Raw genomic sequence first — 22,934 nt, 5'->3', positions numbered from 1 at the left:
ATGGAACAAAAATATATCTGATTAACCAAGAGAAAGGCAAAAGAAAAAATAACTGTAAATCAAATGTGTTGATTAAATATAAGAACTCTCAGTAATTACACTAAATATAAATGAATTAAATGTCTTTCAGTGATAGAAGAATTTAGTATAAAGTTCTTTTGTTTTGCTTTCATTCTATGTGTTAAAAAAATAAAGACCATATCACAAGATACATTTACCATAAATGAGAAAGCTTTTTCTGTTTCTTCCACGCACACTGCTTAGCACCTGCAAATTTTATTGAACTATTGTCATGATCTGCAGAGTGAGGTGGTAAAATGGATCCAAATAATTTGAAGGGGAAAGGGAAAATAGAAATTATAACTAAAAGGAGGAGCCCCTGGCATGAACTTCTAAATTAATTACACTCTTCACATCACTACTGAAATACTGCATGGCACATTTTGATTTTCTGTGCAAATGCAACTAAATGGTTAATTATGAATTAGGAAAATTTCAAAAATAAATTCCTAGGGAAAAACTTTATCTTTAGTAACCCCAAGGAGGCAATTGTATTCAGGGGTATGCTATTATTTTGGAGTTATAAAGGAAGGAAATCTAACTTAGAAAATTTGTCTCTCTGATTTTTTTTATATAACAAAAGATTTATCTCAGTATTTTCTTTCTTTCTTCTTTTTTCTTTTTCAAAGAAAGGGTTTCATATATTTGTTACGGAACCAACCTACTGATGCAGAAGCATAGTAAAAGAGAAAAATCATTTCCCCAATAAAACATGTATATCATTCAGATAGTAGTTGATGTTTACAGAATGATAAGGTATGAGCACATGACCTACATATGGCATCAATACGTGTGCCATCTCATGTGCAACCCCTTACAAACTCAGTTAAGATCTTGTCCAGTGACTCCTCTTGGAGTTGTACCTGATTTTATTATCAGTTTTCATCTGTATCTGCTGGGGAATGGGATGATTCTGCTTTCGTCTCTTTGCCAGGAGTACCTTGATCCTGAAAGTCTTGGGACAAGACATGACGAGGAAAAGTCAATTGTATAAATCACGATGGCGGAGAATAGGAAAACTATCTTAGTATTTTCTAACCAATATAAAGAAAATCATATGTCATCCTTTTAGCTCAGTATATTTGTGACATTGCTTATTTCAGGGCCCAGCCACTGCTCTACTCACCTTTGAACATTCCATAATTTTTATTTCCTACCATGAAGTGAAGAGAAAAGCCAAATTTCTGGATAAACCTGGTATGTTCCAGGAAAAGAAAAAAGGTATCAGTGGCCAAGATATGTTAAAAGTCTGAGAAAATATCTGATGTCTACTGGCATAAAATACTACCCATTATTCTCAACATTTTATTTTTTTATTTTTTTAATATGAAATTCATTGTCAAGTTGGTTTCCATACAACACCCAGTGCTCATCCCAACAGGTGCCCTCCTCAATGCCTATCACCCACTTTCCCCTCCCTCCCACCCCCCATCAACCCTCAGTTTATTCTCAGTTTTTAAGAGTCTCTTATGGTTTGCCTCCCTCCTTCTCTAACTTTTTTTTCCCCTTCCCCTCCCTCATGGTCTTCTGTTAAGTTTCTCAGAATCCACATAAGAGTGAAACCATATGGTCTCTGTCTTTCTCTGTATGGCTTATTTCACTTAGCATAACACTCTCCAGTTCTATCCACATTGCTACAAAAGGCCATATTTCATTCTTTCTCATTGGCGAGTAGTATTCCATTGTATATATAAACCACAACTTCTTTATCCATTCATCAACTGATGGACATTTAGGCTCTTTCCATAATTTGGCTATTGTTGAGAGTGCTGCCATAAACATTGGGGTACAAGTGCCCCTATGCATCAGCACTCCTGTATCCCTTGGGTAAATTCCTAGCAGTGCTATTGCTGGGTCATAGGGTAGGTCTATTTTTAATTTTTTGAGGAACCTCCACACTGTTTTCCAGAGCGGCTTCACCAGTTTGTATTCTCTCCAACAGTGTAAGAGGGTTCCCGTTTCTCCACATCCTCGCCAGCATCTATAGTCTCCTGATTTGTTCATTTTAGCCACTCTGACTGGCGTGAGGTGATATCTCAGTGTGGTTTTGATTTGTATTTCCCTGATGAGGCGTGACGTTGAGCATCTTTTCATGTGCCTGTTGGCCATCTGGATGTCTTCTTTAGAGAAGTGTCTATTCATGTCTTCTGCCCATTTCTTCACTGGATTATTTGTTTCTTGGGTGTGGAGTTTGGTGTATCCTCAACATTTTAAACTTATTTTTAACTATTTTTTGGTCTTTAAATCACTTGGAATAAAAATTTAATTATAATTTTTATGTTATATATTAAGTTATTTTTTTGTATATTATATTTACTTAGTTATGAATATAGTTATTTATGTCCAAAGCATATAAGCTTACTCAAGAAAAGTAATATACTAATGACAAGAAACTTCAATTTTAGCTATAAATTTTTCAGTAGGATTAGATTGAATAGATTCAATTTGATTGATTCAATTAGTCCAGTGTATGGAAATGTGAGGTGTATGCATGTGTGTGTGTGTGTGTGTGTGTACTCTATGGAGGATGGACTGAGCAAAGAGATGGGCTTAGGTATAAATAGGAATTACATTTTTTTAAAAGTGGATTGGTATGTTGAGAAAATTTTGTTTTTGTCTCCTTCATACCCGGAGGAGAGGATGGAAGAAGGAGGTACAGTGTCGACATGTTCAACATCACTGCCCCTCTTCTCACCTCCTCATTATGTCCCTCTCCCTTTCCCTCTTCATTTCTCCCCCTGCCTTATTCCTCTGTTCTTTGTCATGTTGATTGCCTCCTCCCCATTCATCTATTGATTTCTAAGGAATAAAATAAGAAATTAGAGGAAGCGTTTCCTCATGGTTGAAGATAATTATTTTCCTGGAAAAGACATTCATTGTTGTAATGTGTCCCATACAGAGGAGAAAAGTAAGACATTTGTCAATTAATGTAAATGCATCCCTGTGAACTTCATGTCTTTCTGTCCTTTTTAATCCGTAGCATTTCTTGCGACCAGTTTCTTGTTTCTAGCCTGTGATCACTTACTTCAGGAGATTGTATTCCCACATACTAGACACATGTTATAAGGATTCCTTGGATTTACACTAAGCATTTTGCATATATCACTTCATTGATTTTTCACCAAAACTATGTGGTGAATTAGAGTAATAATTACCTTACTCCAGATCATGAATTTACAGGGGTCATTCTTGCATAAGAATAAGCAGGACTGCTAAATATCAAATAACAAAGGCATACAGTTGACAGATCATATCATCTTGGTGGAAGAGTTGTACCTATACAAGATAACTTACCTTAAATTGTGTTGATTACAATAAAACCTTGGTTTACACAGATAACTCATTCCAGAAACTTGCTTGTAATCCAAAGCACTTGTATATATGAAAGTGAATTTCAAGAACCATTGGCTCAGTTGTGATCATGTGACTTTCAGCATCGCGTACTACTTGTATTGCAAAACATCACTCATTTATCAAGTTAAAATTTAGTAGAAATGTTTGCTCATCTTTGGGAACACTTGCAGAACAAGTTAATCCCAATCCAAGGTTTTACTGTATTTGATTTTGAAAAGGTGAGACTATATTCCTTTATTAGATGAATACAATAAATATTATCATCTTTAAATATACCATCCCACACTTCAAGAATTTCTGAAAGTTAATAAGGGCTTTATTGCAGCTCTTTAGAAGTAACATCTATGACTATGCTTTGTCCCTTGACATGGATAGTTTCTTTTATGTAAATGTGATACTATTCTTACCAGTCAAAGGGAAATCAAAATCAAAATGGCTAGATACTTTTAGATATTCATTGAAGTATTTCACACTAAATACTAACTCAAAATTATCTGATCTATTGAAATACATTACAAAGAATTTCTTCACTAAATTCTACTTAGGTAGACAAGTACTATCTTGGCTACTAGTATTAATCAGAAAAATAATTTGAATTTTTGCAGACAACAGACTTACTAGAAGTATGAAGATCTACAGCAGAACTGAATTGCTGGACAAGAGTTAATTCTGAATAATGTATTTCAGTCTGTGTTATTAAAATTGCAGTGTGTGTCAGTCACACAAAACCCAGTTTTCATAGAAGGATCTCTTTCCATTCTCCACTGTGACTTACAACAGGCAGAGAAATTTTTCACAAATTAAAGCTAAAATCCATTATATTCCCTTCCCTCACTTTCCAACTTCTTGGCAAAGATTTAAATTAGGTACTTAGTTATAGTATATTACTCAAGGGTATCTAAACTATCCTCTTTCTATGTGTTGAAGCATGTGTATGTGGATGTGCGTATCTGTGTGTGTTTATATGTGTAGGTTGAATATAAAGGTGAGTTAATATTAGTGAGCACACAAGAAAGGAAACAACTCATTCATTTGTGTACACAAGCTTGGTTTTCTTACTTTACTTAGCCTTAGCAATACATATTGGAAATAAAAGCATTATTGTCTGTATTTCTTTAAGAGACTAAAAGTTAGGAAAAGATAAAGTGAATTATGGGAACTGTAGCTTACAACATTTCCATCTTTGTTTCTTGAAAATGCATGCAAGGAAATCAGAACTAAGTTGTGAAAATAGTTATCGATTTAAATATATTTAATTTATAACTTGCTGTAGGAGTAGTCACTTCACTAAGAATTATTCCTACAGCTTGGTGTTTTCCTGTCACTTAATTCCTCAGTCCAGAAATTCTCCACTGGCTCATCATATTCCAGGGCTGTTTTCTGTACTTCACATGTCTGTGCCCGTGTTCTGCAATCTTATAGTTTGTTGCAGACCCAGGTGACCATTCTTGTTTGACAGTCATTGGCTTTCTCTCTGCTTTCCCTGGCTAGGTATGTATCTCCACTTTGCTTCCCTACTCTGACCCAGCAACCGTCTTATTTTCACTTTGTGATATTGAACAAATGGATTATATTTTTTTCCTGATTGTTTCTTTGGCTACAGCAAAATAAAGCAAATAGAATGAAGAAAATCACAGATTTCCTGAAAAAAAAAAAAAAAAAAAGATCTGGTGCAAATACCAAGTGCAAACTTTGATTTCTCTTCTACTTTGTAAAAGGGGTTGTTATTTTGGCAGAGCTTTGGATCTAGTTGTGGATATATTTTACCACCAACCTCCTCTTGTAAAAAGAAAAGTTTTCTCTAAATGCCTATATGGAATGATTCCTATTTACATTAGCTATATCTAACAAATATTTCATCTGATCACCTTTGCCCAGTCCTCTTGAAGAGCACATTCATTTTTGTATGATCAGCTGAAACATCACTTATACACTATTTCATAGCACAAAATGTTGAGACTTTTCTTTTTAAATCTCTCCTATACCTCATTCATGTATGTATCATAACATTTACAATACTCATCTTTATTACATATGCAGTAGCCCAAATGAAACTGTGGACTTCTTAAAAACAGAACCAGTGTTTGATTAATTCCTTTATCCCAAGAACCAGGAATACTGCCTGGCACCTGTAAGATTCTTAATATTTGTCGTATAAAGACTCATAACAAGGGAGAATATTTGGAAACTGGGGTGAACAAAGATACAGAGAACTGCTTGGAGAAGAGTTAAGAGACAGATATAAAGAGAAAGAAAGAAGAGAAAGAAAGAAAGAAAGAAAGAAAGAAAGAAAGAAAGAAAGAGCAAGCTATTGGGTTAGGAAAATTAAGAAGGGAATAAAAACACACAGTTAAAACTTGCATACTTGCATTTTTTTCATCCACTATTAAAGATCAAAACAACTATGTGTGCATTGGATAGAAATGTGGATTATCATAGTGTTCTTCTCTGCTCTAAGTGCATGAAATAGTGCCAAAAATAATGATGACAATCTTCACTGAATTTTTTCCAAACAAATTTAGGACATGGGACCATTGCCATGATCCTCATTTTAAAGGTAAGAAAGGTGAGGCTCAGAAAGTTTAAGTAACCTGCGCAATGTTACACAGCTACTAAGTGGTGGGGCTTGGAGTTAAAACCAGGCATTCTTGTTTCAGAGCTTGGAGTCTCAATTCCTAAACTTACATTGTCTCTTGAATAGTGACAGCCTTTATGCTCTCCTTGCCTAGTGTAGTAGCATCTATTACCAAATGATGGTGGTACAGGTGCTTCGAGTTGTGTTTCCAACACAAGTAAAACACCTATGTTTACAGCTTGATTTTTGTTCATGCCTTCATGTGACCTGTGGTACCCGTGGAAGAGGTGTAAGTATACAATTTCAGGTTAAAAGCACTGGCTACCCAGAAAAAAAAAATTGGGCCTTATCAGTAATTTATTTGAAATAACTGAATATACTGCTAGAAAGAACTATTTGAGTTCATTTGAAGATATGGATACATATCTTCATGCGTGGAGTGAAATAAATTTCTTCATGGACAAATATCGCACAACTATCACACAGCTCCGCCAAACAGAAATCATGAATTTGCCATCAGAACAACCAGACTATGTCCTGCTCAATAAGCTTAGTTCACTTACTGCATACTTAGATATGTCTACAATCTGCAATGCCAAATTGTGAAGGCTTCTAAACACTCCACTTCTGTACTGTACTTACTGGAGACCAATAACAGTTTATGGACCATCTTCATACCACAGACGACGCTTTGAGCAGCACTGATTTAGAGAGCTAAGCACAAGCCCCAGCAAAGTCTCGGAAACTCTGGGCACTAGAAATAAAGTAAGGCCCAACTATATTGTGGTCTATTAACATACTTTTATTTATTTTTTTATTTTTTTTTCAACGTTTTTAATTTATTTTTGGGACAGAGAGAGACAGAGCATGAATGGGGGAGGGGAAGAGAGAGAGGGAGACACAGAATCGGAAACAGGCTCCAGGCTCCGAGCCATCAGCCCAGAGCCTGACGTGGGGCTCGAACTCACGGACCGCGAGATCGTGACCTGGCTGAAGTCGGGCGTTTAACCGACTGCGCCACCCAGGCGCCCCTAACATACTTTTAAAAAACCCTTGCAAATGAAAGACCAACGAACCAAATTACTGCTATTTGCCAATGTTAATGATTTGTGGGTAAAATTATAGAGGATACGATGTAGTAGCATGAAGAAATAGTATTTTAATAAACGTCACAGACATCTATTTTAGAGCCAAGGTTATCTTTGATTAAAACAGTATCTTGTTAAGCTTTTTTATGCAGAGAAGATAAAAGCAGAAGAAATATTTGCAAAAGACTCCCACACAAACAAAAATAAGAGTGAATGTTTCCGCCTATGAAATGAACAGAAATTGGTAATGAGTGAGAAAAGAAAGGAGAGCCTTCCACTTCTGGTCATATAGTAGACCAGATGTCCTGAAAACTCCCTGTCTACAAAACATTAAATACAAAACAAAATTGGCTGAAATATATATATATTTAATTTTCTTAAATTCATGTCAGAGCTTGCAAGAAAGGGATCTCCACAGGAGACAAAAATGAAATGAGTCTGAATCTACACATAAAAGCAAGTACTAAAGCTGGTGACCAGCCTAACAGAGTTTGCCAATTCTTATAATTCAGTCTTGGGTTTTAAAGGCACACGTGGGGCACCTGGGTGGCTCAGTCGGTTAAGCGTCCGACTTCAGCTCAGGTCACGATCTCACGGTCCATGAGTTCGAGCCCCGCGTCGGGCTCTGGGCTGATGGCTCAGAGCCTGGAGCCTGCTTCCGATTCTGTGTCTCCCTCTCTCTCTGCCCCTCCCCTGTTCATGCTCTGTCTCTCTCTGTCTCAAAAATAAATAAACGTTAAAAAAAATTTAAAAAAAAAATAAGGCACACGTGAAAAAGGACACATGACCCTGATCTGTGTACAGTGAGGAGTTGGGCCGCAGATGCCCATAAAAAGCCAAAAAGTTAAAAGTAAAAAGGTAGACACGAAAACGTATCTGCCCACAAAGGCATACACAAAGGAGACTGACTAGTTCAGCCTTACATTTGAGTGTCTACAAATGAGATATCTTCTGAGAATTAGGTGTGGCAATCAAATTTTTACAAATCATATCACCTGCAATTAAGTGTGGGGCTTCAAATTCTCATGAATCATTTAAGATTTAATTCAAAATGGTCATGGGTTGATGGCCCCTCAACACCCACCGTAAGAATATCATCCGGGAAAGGTCACATTTGAAACCCAGTTCTCATAGAATTCTAGACCATGAATGCCATGATTTAGATTCTAGATGATGAATGCCAGTTACATCAGACACAAAACACCAGGTGAAATAAAGCTGGAGTAGAGGGAGAGTGAACAGGAACTAAATAATAAATTATGTGGCTAGAATGCAGAAAAAAGTTGCCAATGAAAAATTACCAGGGATCTATATCCATAGAATTTTTAGAACCAAGGTGTCTGCTATTTAATAGTAAGGCATTTGAATTTTTTATGATTAAACCCCTCTGCAAACTTTCAACAAACTCTGCTGTGTATCCAAACATACTCAGTAGGTGATTTTGGGGAGAAAACCTGGAAAAGAGCCTAGATCCAAATATGGTTCTCTGTTAAGCAGATGTGGGAACAGCATTGGAAAGACAGTTCAAGTGAAAGAACTCAGTATAAACCGGCAGTCAGGTTAGTGATACCAAACCGAGGGTTCTGGGTCTCTCTGAAGCTCCCCGAGTCTGGTTCTCTATTTTCAGTGTTCATTTTCTTGGGGTAAGTCTCCATTTTCTATTCCTTTTTTAGTGGATCTTTATCTTGAGTTTTTGGGTCCACAGCAGGAAAAAAGTCAAAAGGGAAAGACTGGGAGCCATGGTATCACTGATCCCTAGATGCCCTTTAGCTTTGCAATAAGAAACCATGTTTCTACAACATGATGTAGGGACTGTTTTGGCAGCATCCGTAAAGTTCATATTAAAATGCTAAGGTTTGAATGTTTTAAATCTGTGTAAAATAAACATATTGTAATTTTATATTTTTACTATTATAACATTATATTCTATAACTTAACCTCAGTAGAGCTAAAGCCTCCATTTCATCTGATGGGTGCTGGGATGGTGAGACTAAATCCTGCCCTTAAAGAAGGTACTTGTCTTCTTGTTTTGAAATTAAGTCTAATAAAGACAAAGATAAAAGCAAAAACAAAAACAAAAACAAGCTAAGACTCTGGTTATAAGTGTGAATTCGCAATGGTTTTGTTTATTCCCACATTTTCTGTCCTAATTATCAAGGGCTAATTTCCTGGATGCATTACGTTTTTTGCAACATGAGGGAAGAAATATATCCACTGGCCTCTGTTTGATATGTCTTTCTCTTCCTGATTAATTTCAGTTTCTTCTCTTGGCTGGAATAATGAAAGTTCTCCTGTTTCTTTAGAAAACATAGTTCTTCCTCTCAGAGGCTTCAGACAAGTCCCCATGATGTACTCAGTCAGATGACTCTAATAACCTCTTGACACCCTTCTATATACTTCTCCAGGTTTTATCTGTTGTGTTCCATACCCTCCCAACTTTGGAGAGCTTTGCATTCTTACAAAGAATATCCATTCTCAGAAAATGAGGCACCTGGATGGCTCAGCTGGTTAAATGTCTAGCTCTTGATTTTGGCTCAGGTAATGATCTCACGGTCGTGAGATTGAGCCCCACCTCAGGCTCTGCATTGAGTGCGGATCCTGCTTGGGATTCTCTCTCTCCCTCTCTCTCTCTCTGCCCCTTCCCCACATGTATGTGTGCATGCATTCTCTAAATAAATAAATAAATGAATAAATAAATAAATAAATAAATAATAAGTCCACTCTCCTAAGTGTCCTTCCACTTCTAAGCCATCAGCTATGTGGAGATCTACTACAAAGGTTTTGTTTTGTCTGAGTATTTTTTTTATTCCTTTTATTGCTCGACATTATCCCTACAGCCTACTTATCCTGGGGCTCTCTACTTATTAGATCAATAACATTTATTTTGTTAAATAATAGAAAGATTTAGAGATATAGATAGATATCTATATCTCTATATCTATAGAAAGATAGAAGATATAGATAACATAAGACACAGAGACCAACTCTGGAAAGGAGTCTGAAATCTAGAAAGGAGAAAAACCCTTTGGAGCCTATTAGGAAGTACCTGGGTTAATATGTAATAAATAAGATAAAAGTTCAAATCCTGTGAAGTCACTGAGAAAGGATCTAATGCTTTCAATCCTGTAAGCCCAAGGTCAGGGGAAGAGTAAGGTGACAGAAAATCTGAAATAAGTTGAAGGGAAAAGCAAAAGCAAAGAGAGTTGTGATATTCTTCTGGTTCAGAACTCTGGGAAGAAAGGCCTTGCGGGTTGTCATTTGCCAAACAATTGAGTGGAAAGAGCAGAATAAAAATAGTAACATGATATATTAAAGAAATGTCTGAAACGTACTTCACACCTATCACCCTCCAGAATTCCTCATAAAAATCATCTGGCATTAAGGAAGATCTAGAATTTTCAAAAAGATCTTGCGAAGGATTTGAAAGCACTGGGCGCACTGGTGAAAGAGACAGGGTGGGTTTGGCTTCAGGACACGGAAAGCACAGTGTGCTCCTTGCAGGTGGAGACCCTGTGAGGGGTGGAGGACATCAACAGCAAATTCTACCCCTCTGAGCCAGCACCTCACACTCAAGTGAGGAGGCTGGTTATCCATTATGGAGGCCAGGAAGGACTGCACTGTGAGGACTGCACCAAATCATCAGAGAAACCTGTGTATCATCCCACACTCAGATGACAGCTAGGAAGCAGAGAAGAAAACAGGGTAGAAGAGAGTAAACCTTTAATTGTCTGAAATATCTTATATTTCCTAAATTGGCAAGTAAGTTTAAATCTTGAATTCTTAAATATAGAACAACAATGAGGGATTTCATGAGCCAATTTAGTTCAGTTAAATACAATAAATTCACATTTTTGTACCTCCTTGTCATGTGTATTTAACTTTGCAATGATTTATTTCCATACACAGAATATTAGCTGTATTTGTGAATGTGAAATTAAAGAAATGTCGATGCATTTTTATTAAATTTTTGATAGCTAATGTAGAGAAAAAATATCTACTATGTCCTAAAATTTTAAAATAATTGTGCAATTTTTAACTTCATATTTCCCATGTGGATATGACCCAAATACATTGACAGCTTTCACATAAAAAGGGTCAGTGTGTTCTTTAAACAATGATTATCTGACCAAACAGACAGTGTCATAAAAGCACTAAACTGTGATGCATTGCCTTTTTTTCTAGAAGAGAATAGCATTAGAGAATTCCAGCATGTTCTCTTACTATTAAATTAATGCCACAAGCACTACAAAGTCTGACCTGAACAAGAGAGACACATAACCTGTGCATGAAATCTTTGCTCAGAAAGGGCAGTGCAGAACATGAGGAATAAGACAAATTGTCTTTTCACCATGGAATATTAGCCTTTGTGAGCCCTCTAACATCTACCTATGTTCTTTCCAAACAAGAAAATTCTTGAAAATTACATCTACCCATTATTGTCTTTGAACCTCCTTATACTTGGCCAGTTTGCCTTTTTGCAGTCAAAAAGAATTCAAAAATTTTCTTTACCATATGTGGCAGAGGTTCTAGTTTATTTTCATATCACACACACACACACACACACACACACATGCTTACACAATAGAGCACTAGCTGGCTGAACTAAAGCATAAAAATATGAGACAGGAAAAAGGAAATGTGACTTCAGTCTCTGAATCTTTGCTTTGCTCTGTAATCTTAAAAAAAATTGATCAACATACCTAACCTTCTATCAATGTGGTGGTTTAATCTAGCAGAACACGCTGTTAGACTGCCCTGTTTAGTACATTGATCACCACTAGCCACATGTGATGATTGACCACTTAAAATGTGGAACATGAGATTGATGAACTAAAATATTAATTGTAATTAATTTAAATCTACATTAAAATAGCAAAAAAAGTAATAAGTGTATTTTAATGGGTTATGCAGACAATATATAGTGATACTTGCATAAATGCAAATCATTATGTTAGATATGCATTATTGTGTAGTAAGTTACTCTAAAATTTAGTGGATTCAAATCATAGATATTTATTATCCCATAGTATCTGTGGACCATGTAATGCGGTGCGACTTGGCTGGATGCCTCCAACTCTGGGTCATTCACAAGGGCTACATCAAGGTGTTGCTTAAGATTGTCACCATTTTGATTCTTGACTGAGGAATCTTCTTCTAATCCCACTCATGTAAAGATTGTCAGATTTGAAGTTCTCACTTGACTGTTGGCCTGAGACACCAAATCCTTGCCACATAGGCCTTTTCATCTATGGAAAGCTTAATTCTTTCAGAACAAGAGCTTCGAGAGAAAGAGATACAGACAGACACGGAAAGAGACAGACACGCCATGCACGACAGTACTAAAAATATCAAATCAAATAGAAAAAATTGTGACAGGATGCCTCCCTGGCTCGGTCAGTAGGGCATGGGACTCTTGACCTCAGGGTCAAGAGTTCAAGCCCCATGTTGTGTGTAGAGCTTACTTAAAAAAAAGCAGATACATGTGTTAAAAAAACAAAAACAAAAACAAAAAAAGTTGTGTCAAAAACCTGTACATTGCTGAGAGAAATTAGGAAGACATAAATAGGGAGATATATCATGTTTGTGGCTTAGAGGACTCAATATTTTAAAGATAGCAGCTCTCCCTAAATTGATCTATAGATTGAATGCAATGCCAATCAAAATCTCAGTGAGTTTTTCTGTACATATTGACCAACTATTTCTAAGTGGAAGTGCATTGGACCTAGAATATCCAAGATAACTTTGAAAAAAAATTAACAAAGTTTGAAGATTTTCTTATACAACTTTGGCAATCAAAATAATGTTATTGATATTCAGATAGACAAAGAGTTCAATAAAAGAGAATATTGATTCTAGAAATAAACCTACACATATATGGACAGATATGGAAAAGAGGCTCATCTAAGACGGTATAATTATGGTGCCAAGACACATCCCAGAAAACAGCATCCTAAACTGAAAGGAGAAGTTGTGAAAGAGGTCCAGTGAATTATCATTTCAAAGGTTGTTCTTACTGGCTCAGGTAGCACGCAGATTCTGAAGGGTGGCAGGAAATAGAACCTGAAGATCTTTCCTGATGTCCTAGTATGCTAAGGCAGGATAAACTTAATAGACCATGTGCTAGGTATGCCTTGGAACCTGCTAAATATGGCAGTCTTATCTGCTGGGAATAAGTACTGACCAGATATATGGATGACTGACTGTCTGCTATAAAAATGTCCAACAGTCCTCACAAGTTATGCTGAGAAGTTTCACCTCGCCCTGAAATTGACCTTACTGCAGAATAGGGTGCATGAATTTCCTCGATATGTTATACCTTAGGAGGATGTGAGCATAAAATGTCTTGCCCCTTGCCCCCCAAAATAAAGTCTTTTACTTTTTTATTCAACATGACAAGCTTTTCAGTTATTAAATCCCTTATTGTTCTTTAGTTATCCAGGTGACACATAGAACAAAACAATAGAATGATCTTAAAGATAACAGGAGACTTAATTGTTCTTATGTCTTACACAAACTTAGAAATAATAATAATTAAAGGCGATGAAGTGTTCATTCATGAACTAGGAACAAAAGAAAATGTTACATGCTTTTTGATAGTATTTTCATCATTAGGTCACATTGGATCAGCTGAAAGTCTTTTTTAAAAAGTGTATTACTGGGGCACCTGGGTGGCTCAGTCGGTTAAGTGGTCGACTTTGGCTCAGGTCATGATCTCACGGTCCGTGAGTTCGAGCCCCACGTCGGGCTCTGTGCTGACCGCTCAGAGCCTGGAACCTGTTTCAGATTCTGTGTCTCCCTGTCTCTCTGCCCCTCCCCTGTTCATGCTCTGTCTCTCTCTGTCTCAAAAATAAATAAATGTTAAAAAAAATTTTTTTTAAATAAATAAAAATAAAAAGTATATTAACAATGATATAATAGACTTAATTTAATAAACAATGATAAAAGTTTGCTTCTAGAATAATATTTGTTTTCTATACAACTCAAGCTAAAATCTTTAGAATTCTACCAATTACATGCTGTACAGATTTATTCTCACATATTTATTTTTTTAAATACATTTCAAGATTGTTGCATATAAGGTATAAAATAATAAAAAGAAATAGAGTAAAATTAATATTCTAGATTTTATATAAAATCTTGAATTTGGTACTTTGTTAACTGAAATCACCTGGTAATAAAATGTGAGCACTCCTCCCACCGGAAGGCTGCAACCTTTATGACTTACCCCTGACGTCCGTTATTTGAAAAAATAAACTTAGCCCTGCATCCTGAAGTTAAAAAAGAAGAGACATTGATGCTGTGGTGAAATTTAAAAAAGGATGCAATGGCTTTTGGGAAATACACTTTTTCCATAAGAAGAAATAGGAGAGTGAGGGAGAAAGCCAAAAATCCCTCTTTTTACTCCTGTGAGTTGTCAATGCACAGCAGAGTCTTAACAATGTTTCCTATGACAATCCCTTATTTGGTTTCTATTTTTAAGTCCTACTATGCCTCTGACACCTGCTGGCTGCTTCCCCTGCTGGCTGCTTATAAGAATAAGAATATTCTTATTTCCTCTTCTCTACTTTTGGATATATCCATGGTACGCAAGCTTTAGACTATTTGTGAACATTAACATTTTTCCAGTTTCAGTTTTACAAAATTCAGTCACTACTTCCAAACAAACAAAACATCTTCAAAGGCAAACCATTTTTCTAGCTAGTGTGTGTCATTAAATACAGACTGTACTAAGTAGTCCTTACTTTTAGCCCTGAATATTTTCATGTTGCTGGCAGACATTCTCCCTAAAGTTATATTTTATTCTCTTGTAGGAGCCCAGGCTCCATTATTTGAACCCCTTTAACCTAGAAGAATAACAACCTGCCCTGATAGAATGAAAACACTGGGATTTGTAGATAATGATAGGATATTAGAACAAACTGGCAGTTCACGCGTCTATAGACAGGTTTTGTTTGATTCACAATGTGTTTCTTTGTGCATTAAATTTAGTCAATATTTTAAAAAGAGATGATTTAAGTAGACATGGAAAGTCCAAGAGAGATGATTTAATATGAAAATCCAATTTATAGTTTCCCCCCTCCCCCCCATAATGAAAACATCACAATTTTAAGTATGAATTCCTATCTGGCAATCATTAATAGAGCTGAGGAACTGCTTCCCTCTTTATATTAGTAAGACTGTCTAGTTTGTCCATCTTCTTTCATGAAACAGCTTCATTCATTAGGCTCTTTACCGGACTCCTGTATGGCTACGCTTTTTGGAATCTTTAGAAAGAATCTCCAGGATGATGGAACTTAAAGAGCCCATAAGCCATGTGCTAATTCCCCTCCTGAACTCATAACCCACTGAGAAAGAGAAAATATCCAGAAACAAAAGATCAAAATACCAGCTTTAGTTTTAATAAAAACTGATTAAAAGGTGTGGTCTTAAAACGTGTGCCAGAATGTGTTTGCAAATGTCCACACCATCATTAACCGCATTGACAAGTAGACTGTGGGACAGACTTTGACTAGCCCACTCAAAGGTCTAAAGAACAGACTCACATAAGATCCTTGCTTCATATTGGTCTCAGGCAGCAAGAGAAAAGAATGCTAATCTCCAGGGTTTTCTTTTTCTTTTTAGATTAGCTCTGTCCAAAAAAGAAACTTGGGCAATTAGCAATTCATTCCTTCCCCGAAGAGTGGGAATGGTGTGAAGAGAGGCCATGTGGGGAGGGCTCTCCATATGGAAACACAAGTCAAGGAGAATGATTTCTTTCCTAAAATTAGTATTTCCTAGTGAAACAATAAATGAGATATAATTCTTTATAAAGAGACACTATAATCGTGGGAAGTGAGTGAAATAAACTTGAAAGGGTAATGGTAGTGACCTGAAAAAGTTGCGATAGGGACTTCTGGATGCCAATCAAATATCCTCTTTCCAATTCTCTAACAAATTAGTTTTGGCTTTGCTGGGCACATTGCTGCACAACCAAAGGACCAATGTCCCTTTCAACTAGTTTCAGGAAATGAATAAGTCTGGTCACTGAGGTGTAAGTGGATATGTGATGCGGAGCTTCCAAGAAGTCTTCTTGCAAGCGTGGAAGAAACATATTCCTTTTCAACCCTTGCTTCATTTCCTATCGTTTTAAAAACAAACATGATGGCTAGAGCCATCTTTGGTCAATATGGCAAAACAGTGAGCTGGAAAGAATCCTGGGTTCCAAATACCTATAGAACCATCATGCCAGTGCTGTAATAATCTACAGAATTATTTCACATGAGGAAGAAATAAACATCTGTCTTATTTAAGTCATTGTTATTTAATATTATTTTTTATTAAGTTGAACTTAAGCCAAACTGATCAAGTTCAGCATGTAACAATTCATTCCAATAGGAGAAATCGTGAATTGACAGGATAAAGAAGTTCTACATCATGTCTCTGTATATAATGCAAATTATAAGACCACTTAGTGTGTCTGTTAAAAAACAATTATCTAGTTGCATATTTAATATCAGGTAACAAAGTATATGATACAAAGCATATTATATTTTGTTATTAACTTCCCTGCCTCCAGGCTTGCTGCCCTGTTCTGTCTTCTCCCATTCTGTCCTTAAAAAGGCATGGGGCAATCTTACTAACAAAAATATTTAATGGAAAATCTGATGTCTATCATGAGGTAAGAACCCTTTAGAATGCCAACTTTCTTTGTGACTTGATCCTAGATTACCACTTTAACCTCATTCCTTACCCTGCCTTACTTCATTTTATGCCGTATGTTCCATACTGTCTCTTAATATGATGTGTTTGTTCATGTTTTTCCGTCTATTGAAAATACTTTCCACTTTTACACTTGTGTTGTAGAGAATGGCTATTCACTCCTCAATTCCATTTTTTTGTCTTTCTTCTAATTATTTCTGAGCCTCTTCTTCTGCATTATTATTAGATCATATGACTGGTTTAGGACAAAGAATTTTGGCCAAAGTGATGTTCACAACTTTCAGATCTAGGTAAAAACATATTACCCTATTTTTCTTGTTCTTCCCCACTTGCACAGCTGGAAAGGATGGATTTTAAAATTGCAAGGCCATATCATTTTTAAAAATTTTATCCATTTATTTTGAGAGAGAAGAGAATCCCAAGCAGACGGGATCCCATCAGGGCAGAGCCCGATGCAGGGCCGGAACACATGAACCAGGATATCATGACCCGGGCTGAAATCAGCAGTCAGACACCCAAGCACCTGAGCCACCCAGGAGCTCCTGAGGCCACATTATTGGAGGAAACTAGATTCCTCAGAGGATAGTTGTCTTGAAGAGTCATCACCCCGCGTCATAATGTAACATGAAAAAGAAACACACTTTTATTGTACTGAGCCACTTAGTTTGTTACCACAGCACAGCCTAACTTACTCTGACTAATGAAATCTGCCTAGTATTCTAAATCTTCAATATTTAAATCATGCATCTATTCCTTATGGAAGCTCTTCCTGATATACCTCCAGCTTCTCAGTTTATATTATGTCTCTCAGCTGAATATTTCTGGAGCCTTCTGTGCATTTCTGTATCAAAGACTATGGAAGGAAAGGGAAGTAAGTGAGACTGGGCAGAAGTCAAGATATGATGCAAGCTCGATGGCAGTTTTCACTGACTCCATGATCCCTCAAAAGAATTGTCTTGAGTTGGACCGAAATGAACAGAACTTCAAAGTCACACATCAGTCTTCAGATGCAGGCTATCCAAGGACAGAAGTTGTCCTCGGTCAAGATGATTTCCTACAGATGAGTCAGTCCCTAGAGGGTCTGACAGATATAGCCAGTCGGCTGACACTTTTCCCAGAAACTGGACAAGATCTCCCATGAAGGGAGATCAGGATTCCACACCACAGTTTTCATGGCAGGGCAGTTGCCTTCCCTCAATTCCAAAAATGTTCATTGCCCTGACACAGCATGACTCTTTTACACGTTCCAGTTTTATCCTACATTATACCTCAGAGGAATGAAGGATTAATATTATATAATAGAGAAAAGTGTTTTTTGCAACATATATGTAAAATGAAATATTTAGTTCAATTGTCCATAGTTACAGCAAAACAGGTAAATGGAGTTAAGTCCACAAAGCAACAATATAAACAGATTCCTCTAGACATGGAGAAGTGGGGCTGCTTATAAAAAGACAAAACAAAACAAACAGAAAATGTAGTTAAGCAAAAGGACCATAAGAAATAAACATTGTATCTTTGACTGCTTCTGTATTTCCACTCCTTCCTCTGATAATTTCTAACTCAGAATTTGTTAAACAATGAGGACTCATGAATGGAGACTAAATAACTGCAAGACAAAGGAAACGGGGAAAATTATATGATTAGAGGGATGGAAAGAAAGCAAAGATAAAAGAATGAAGAGGGGCGCCTGGGTGGCTCAGTCGGTTAAGTGTCCGACTTCAACTCAAGTCATGATCTCACAGTTTGTGAGTTTGAGCCCCACGTCAGGCTCTGTGCTGACAGCTCAGAGCCTGGAGCCTGCTTCAGATCCTGTGTCTCCCTCTCTCTGTGCCCTTCCCAGGCTCATGCTCTGTCTCTCTCTGTCTCAAAAATAAATAAACATTAAAAAAAAACAATTAAAAAAAAAAGATTGAAGAAAGCAACATTTCGCTAATCTTGTGATAGGCCATCTTGGCAACAAAGGAAGACTCAGTGCTGTGCTAGGTCAAGTGACATCATAATGTTGAGGATGACTGCAGATAGTTGGCATGGAAGATAAAGATCAAAATAAACAAATTTTATTTTTTTTATTTTTTTAATGTTTATTTATTTTGAGAGAGAGAGAGAGAGCACCAGCAGGGGAGGGGCAGAGAAAGATGGAGACAAAATCTGAAGCAGCTCCAGGCTCTGAGCTGTCAGCACACAGCCCAACAAGGGGCTTGAACTCACAAACCAAGAGATCATGACCTGAGGCAAAGTCGGATGCTCAACTGACTGAGCCACCCAGATATCCCAAAATATACAAACTTTAGAGCCGGTAAATGTTATGGGAAAGAATTCATGTTCTATGTGTTGAAGAAGTCCTAAAGAGAGACCAATTATTCTCCTTAAGGTTTGCAGGTTTTTTGGCAAAACACTTTTTATTTGTTTTGTTGTAATGTATAGCTTTCCTAATTGGAGACAGATATGATTTCAAGATCCATTCAAAAATATTTGAGAAGTACCAATATTTTCCAAGAAAGTTCCATGAACTAGAGGGCTAGTAGTTAAAAACAAAAACAAAACAAAACAACAAGACAATCCTAATAGAGCTTATGTCCTACTGGGGATGATAAGAAAATGAGTAAGATAATAAGTAAAAACTAACAAGTACTATGGAGAACAATAAGGCAGAGAAGAGAAACTGAGGTTAAGGGAGGGCACAATTTTAAATTGGTTTATTTTGAAAAGCTTCTCTGAGAAAGTGATATTTGAATAAAGTTCTAATGAACATAAAGGAGCAAATCATGTGGATTTCTGGGAGAAGAGGGAGTGGTAAATGCAAAGAATTCAGTTAGGAACATGACTGGAGGGTTCAAGGAACACTAAGGAAGCCGGTATAGATGAAATGCCATGTGCACAGGAAAGCCAGTACGACACGAGGTCAGAGAGGGAAAATGGTCAGATTATATGAGGTCTTACAAGGATCTCAGAAAAAAAGTAACTAATTTGTCTTTTGAACAAAGTAATAGTGTCAGGTTTTGAAAAAATGTCCCCTGAGAATTAAGAGGGGGAGATTGTTTAAAAAGTAAAAATCAGAGAGGGGCACCTGGGTGGCTCAGTTGTTTGAGTGTCTGACCTCAGCTCAAGTCATGATCTCACAGTTCCTGAGTTCAAGCCCCACAAGGGGCCTGTTGCTATCAGCACAGAGGCTGCCTCAAACCCTCTGTTCCCCTCTTTCCCTACCCCTCCCCTGCTCTCTCTCGCACATGCTTGTACTCTCTCTCTCTCTCTCTCTAAAAAATAAAATAAAATAAAAACATTCTTTAAAAAAGTAAAATTCAGAGACAAGACAATTATGGAAAATTAGAAATATGACTTAAATCATAAATGCAGCCAAAAGTGTGGAAGATAAATTTGAGGACATCTTCCAAGATATCAAACAAAAAGCTAAGAGATATAAAATTGGAAAGAAAGTAATTCTAGGAAGTCTAACATCTAATTAATAGTATACATAAAAAGATGTAGGAGAAAATAATTAAAGAAAAAGCATAAGAATTAAAGGACATTAATCTCTAGTGAACTGGCCCAGAGTAAGGAATACCAAAGATCCATAAAAGAGTGTAGCAAAGGAAAAAAGAAAACTAATTAGATCTATACAAAACATCAGCATCAGGGTAGCATTAAACCTCCTACCAGTAAATCTTAGAGCTAGAAGGCAATGGAATGTGCGTATTAGTCAAGACAGGCTGATTTCTGTAACAACTCTCATGCCAGTGGCTCAACAGAGGAATTTGAATTCTCTCTCCTGACTCAGCCCTACCTGTAATGGTAGTACTCAGGAGCCTAGGTCTGCTCCGTAGTGCCTCTGCTCTCATTTAGGGACTCAGAATTCTGCACTGGATCTCCCATCAGCTGCCATCCAAGGGAAAAGGGACAGAGTAGCAACTCCTGAGGAGGTTGAAGGGGCCAGAGCTGAAAAGGGCATACGCCACTTAATTCCAGACACACGGCCCCTTCTTACTGCAAAGGCCCAGAGGAAAATGAAACAGTGCACATGCTTGTCATATAATCCTTCCACAATTCTAAGGGAATATGATTTCCAACTAGAATCCATCAGCTAGCAATCAAGTCTGAAGATAGATTAAAGAGTTCTTTGTATATGCAAGATCTCAAACTTACCATCTTTGTAAAACGTCTCAAGAAAAAATAGTGACAGATATTAATGAACAAGTTAATCAAGAAACAGAAAGCAGAGTGTTTAAAGATGAGTACTGAAAAAGAAGCCCTAGACTCACAGGGATAGGAAATCTCAAGATGACAGATGTGTGTCAGGCTTCCAGAGCAACCTGTATATACAGGAGAACAGAGGGCTTAAGGAGGGATGTATCTGAATTCGAAGATAAAATGGAAAGATTAGGAAAGTATTTAAACGTATTGGTAGAGAATTGTTTTTTCCTGGGGGCGCAGTTTGGGAACATAGGGGTGATGTTTTCATCATGAAAAACTCAACCAACAAAAAAGAGGATCAATATCGTACAAAAACAACAGAGAGTTGTGCAAAAAAAAAAAACAAAAACAAAAACAAAAACAAAAAACTATAGTAAAATATATAGCTTAGCTATGGATTAAAATGATACAGTCATGATAGTTAAACACTCACCATTGGTATAAGTACACATTATGATATAATCACAGCATGGAGTCCAGGAGGAAGAGAGGAAAAATACGTGCATGCATGAGGAGGTGTTTTAAGAGAGCTAAATCATCACAGCTGAAAACCAGTATCAGTAGGAATGCATTACTTAAAAAAAAAAAAACAACAACAGAGAGGTAAATATCAGAAGAAACACCTAAAGGAGCTGAACTTTGTGACCTCTGAGAAGTAGGTTGAAGGTTTACTGAAAAGTAGGGAAGAAACTGTAGGAATTTCTTAAGAGCCTTGTAAACTATTATAATAGGAAAGGAGGCTATCTCCTGCTGCAAAGTATTTGCTTGCCATCCCTGCTTTAGAGCTGTACAATTTAGGATAAATATTTTTTAAAAAGATTAATATTGTAATTAAATTGGGAAATGATACCTGGGAGGAAATTATTTAGCTTCAGTAGATTTTATTTATAACCGTGTGAGTTAAAGTCAATACCTAACCCATAAAATCAAGGAGTGGGGAGTACTACATTTCATTTAGCAGATTACTCGATTTCATTACTAGAGTTACTGAAGAGGGTAAAAAACATATACAGTCTACACCTACATGTAAATAGAGAAATGGTGAGTGGAAACATTCACAGATGAATTACGAGGGACCATGAGAAAAACAGCAAAGGTCGCGGAATAAATGAGAGATGTGCATAGAAAAGTCAACGTAACTTAAGGAGAGCAAAGATAGTCAAAATAAAGTGTTCCTGGTAGATACACCAAAATATTTTAAAACTTAAAGTGATTTAATAATCTAAATAAGTCAAGTAAAAAGTAAAATAAATTTTGCTTGATTTTTAAATTACTGATTTAAATTATTAATGGAAGAGAGAATAGGTGAACAGTTGGTGTTTTCCTTAAGATATGAGAAGTCACAGGGGAGCCTGGGTGGCTCAATCAATTAAACGTCGACTTGGGCTCGGGTCATGGTCTCGCAGTTCGGGAGTTTGGGTCCCACATTGAGGCTGCTATCAGCGCAGATCCCACTCCAGATCTCTGTCCCCTTCTCTCTGCCCCTCTCCCACGTGCACTCTCTTTCAAAAATAAATAAACATTAAAAAATATATATATGAGAAGTTGCAGAATACTTAAAAAGAAGAGTTTAAAATTGTCTGATGAAGTCGTTGAGAATAGCTAAATGTCTTGAGACACGGCCTGCGAATAGGGTTTTATAAATTATTGTCTGTTTTGATCCACCTTTGACAGAGGTCTGTGCTGCCATTGTAGGAAGGCAGAACACGTGTTTGTGAATGAAGGGGCTATTGCAATTTTCACATCATAAGAGCTAATGTTTCTCATGGAAAAGTATTATATCGCAAGGAGACCTGAACTTTTGGCTTCCCCACTAACTACTTAGACTTCGTTCTCTTCTTGTGTATGTAGAAGAGGAGGATAAAGTGTTAGATGATCCAGTTCTGTGGCCCTGCAAGAACCCCGTGGAGAAGAGTGACTCCACGAAGTGAAGTCATCTATGGCTGAGTATAGTTGAGACACTTTGG

At 36.8% G+C, this 22,934-nt stretch overlaps 1 protein-coding gene across 1 annotated transcript; it reads right to left on the bottom strand.

The window, feature by feature from the left end:
* Positions 1–886: 886 nt before the first annotated feature.
* Positions 887–1,030, bottom strand: LOC128776433 (60S ribosomal protein L39-like). Its single transcript, XM_053900690.1, has one exon. The coding sequence runs from the start codon at positions 1,028–1,030 to the stop codon at positions 887–889; it is 144 nt and encodes a 47-aa protein (XP_053756665.1).
* Positions 1,031–22,934: the final 21,904 nt, after the last annotated feature.

This window comes from Panthera pardus, unplaced genomic scaffold (genome assembly GCF_024362965.1).
Source record: "Panthera pardus isolate Hobbes unplaced genomic scaffold, ASM2436296v1 HiC_scaffold_13, whole genome shotgun sequence".
Lineage (NCBI taxonomy): Eukaryota > Metazoa > Chordata > Mammalia > Carnivora > Felidae > Panthera > Panthera pardus.
Note: the sequence above shows the minus strand (reverse complement) of the source record. Positions and strands in the feature narration are given on the sequence as shown.

Bases quoted from the DNA above. Each gene is read 5' to 3' on its own strand.
- LOC128776433 (XM_053900690.1), bottom strand. From the start codon at position 1,030: ATGTCTTGTCCCAAGACTTTCAGGATCAAGGTACTCCTGGCAAAGAGA.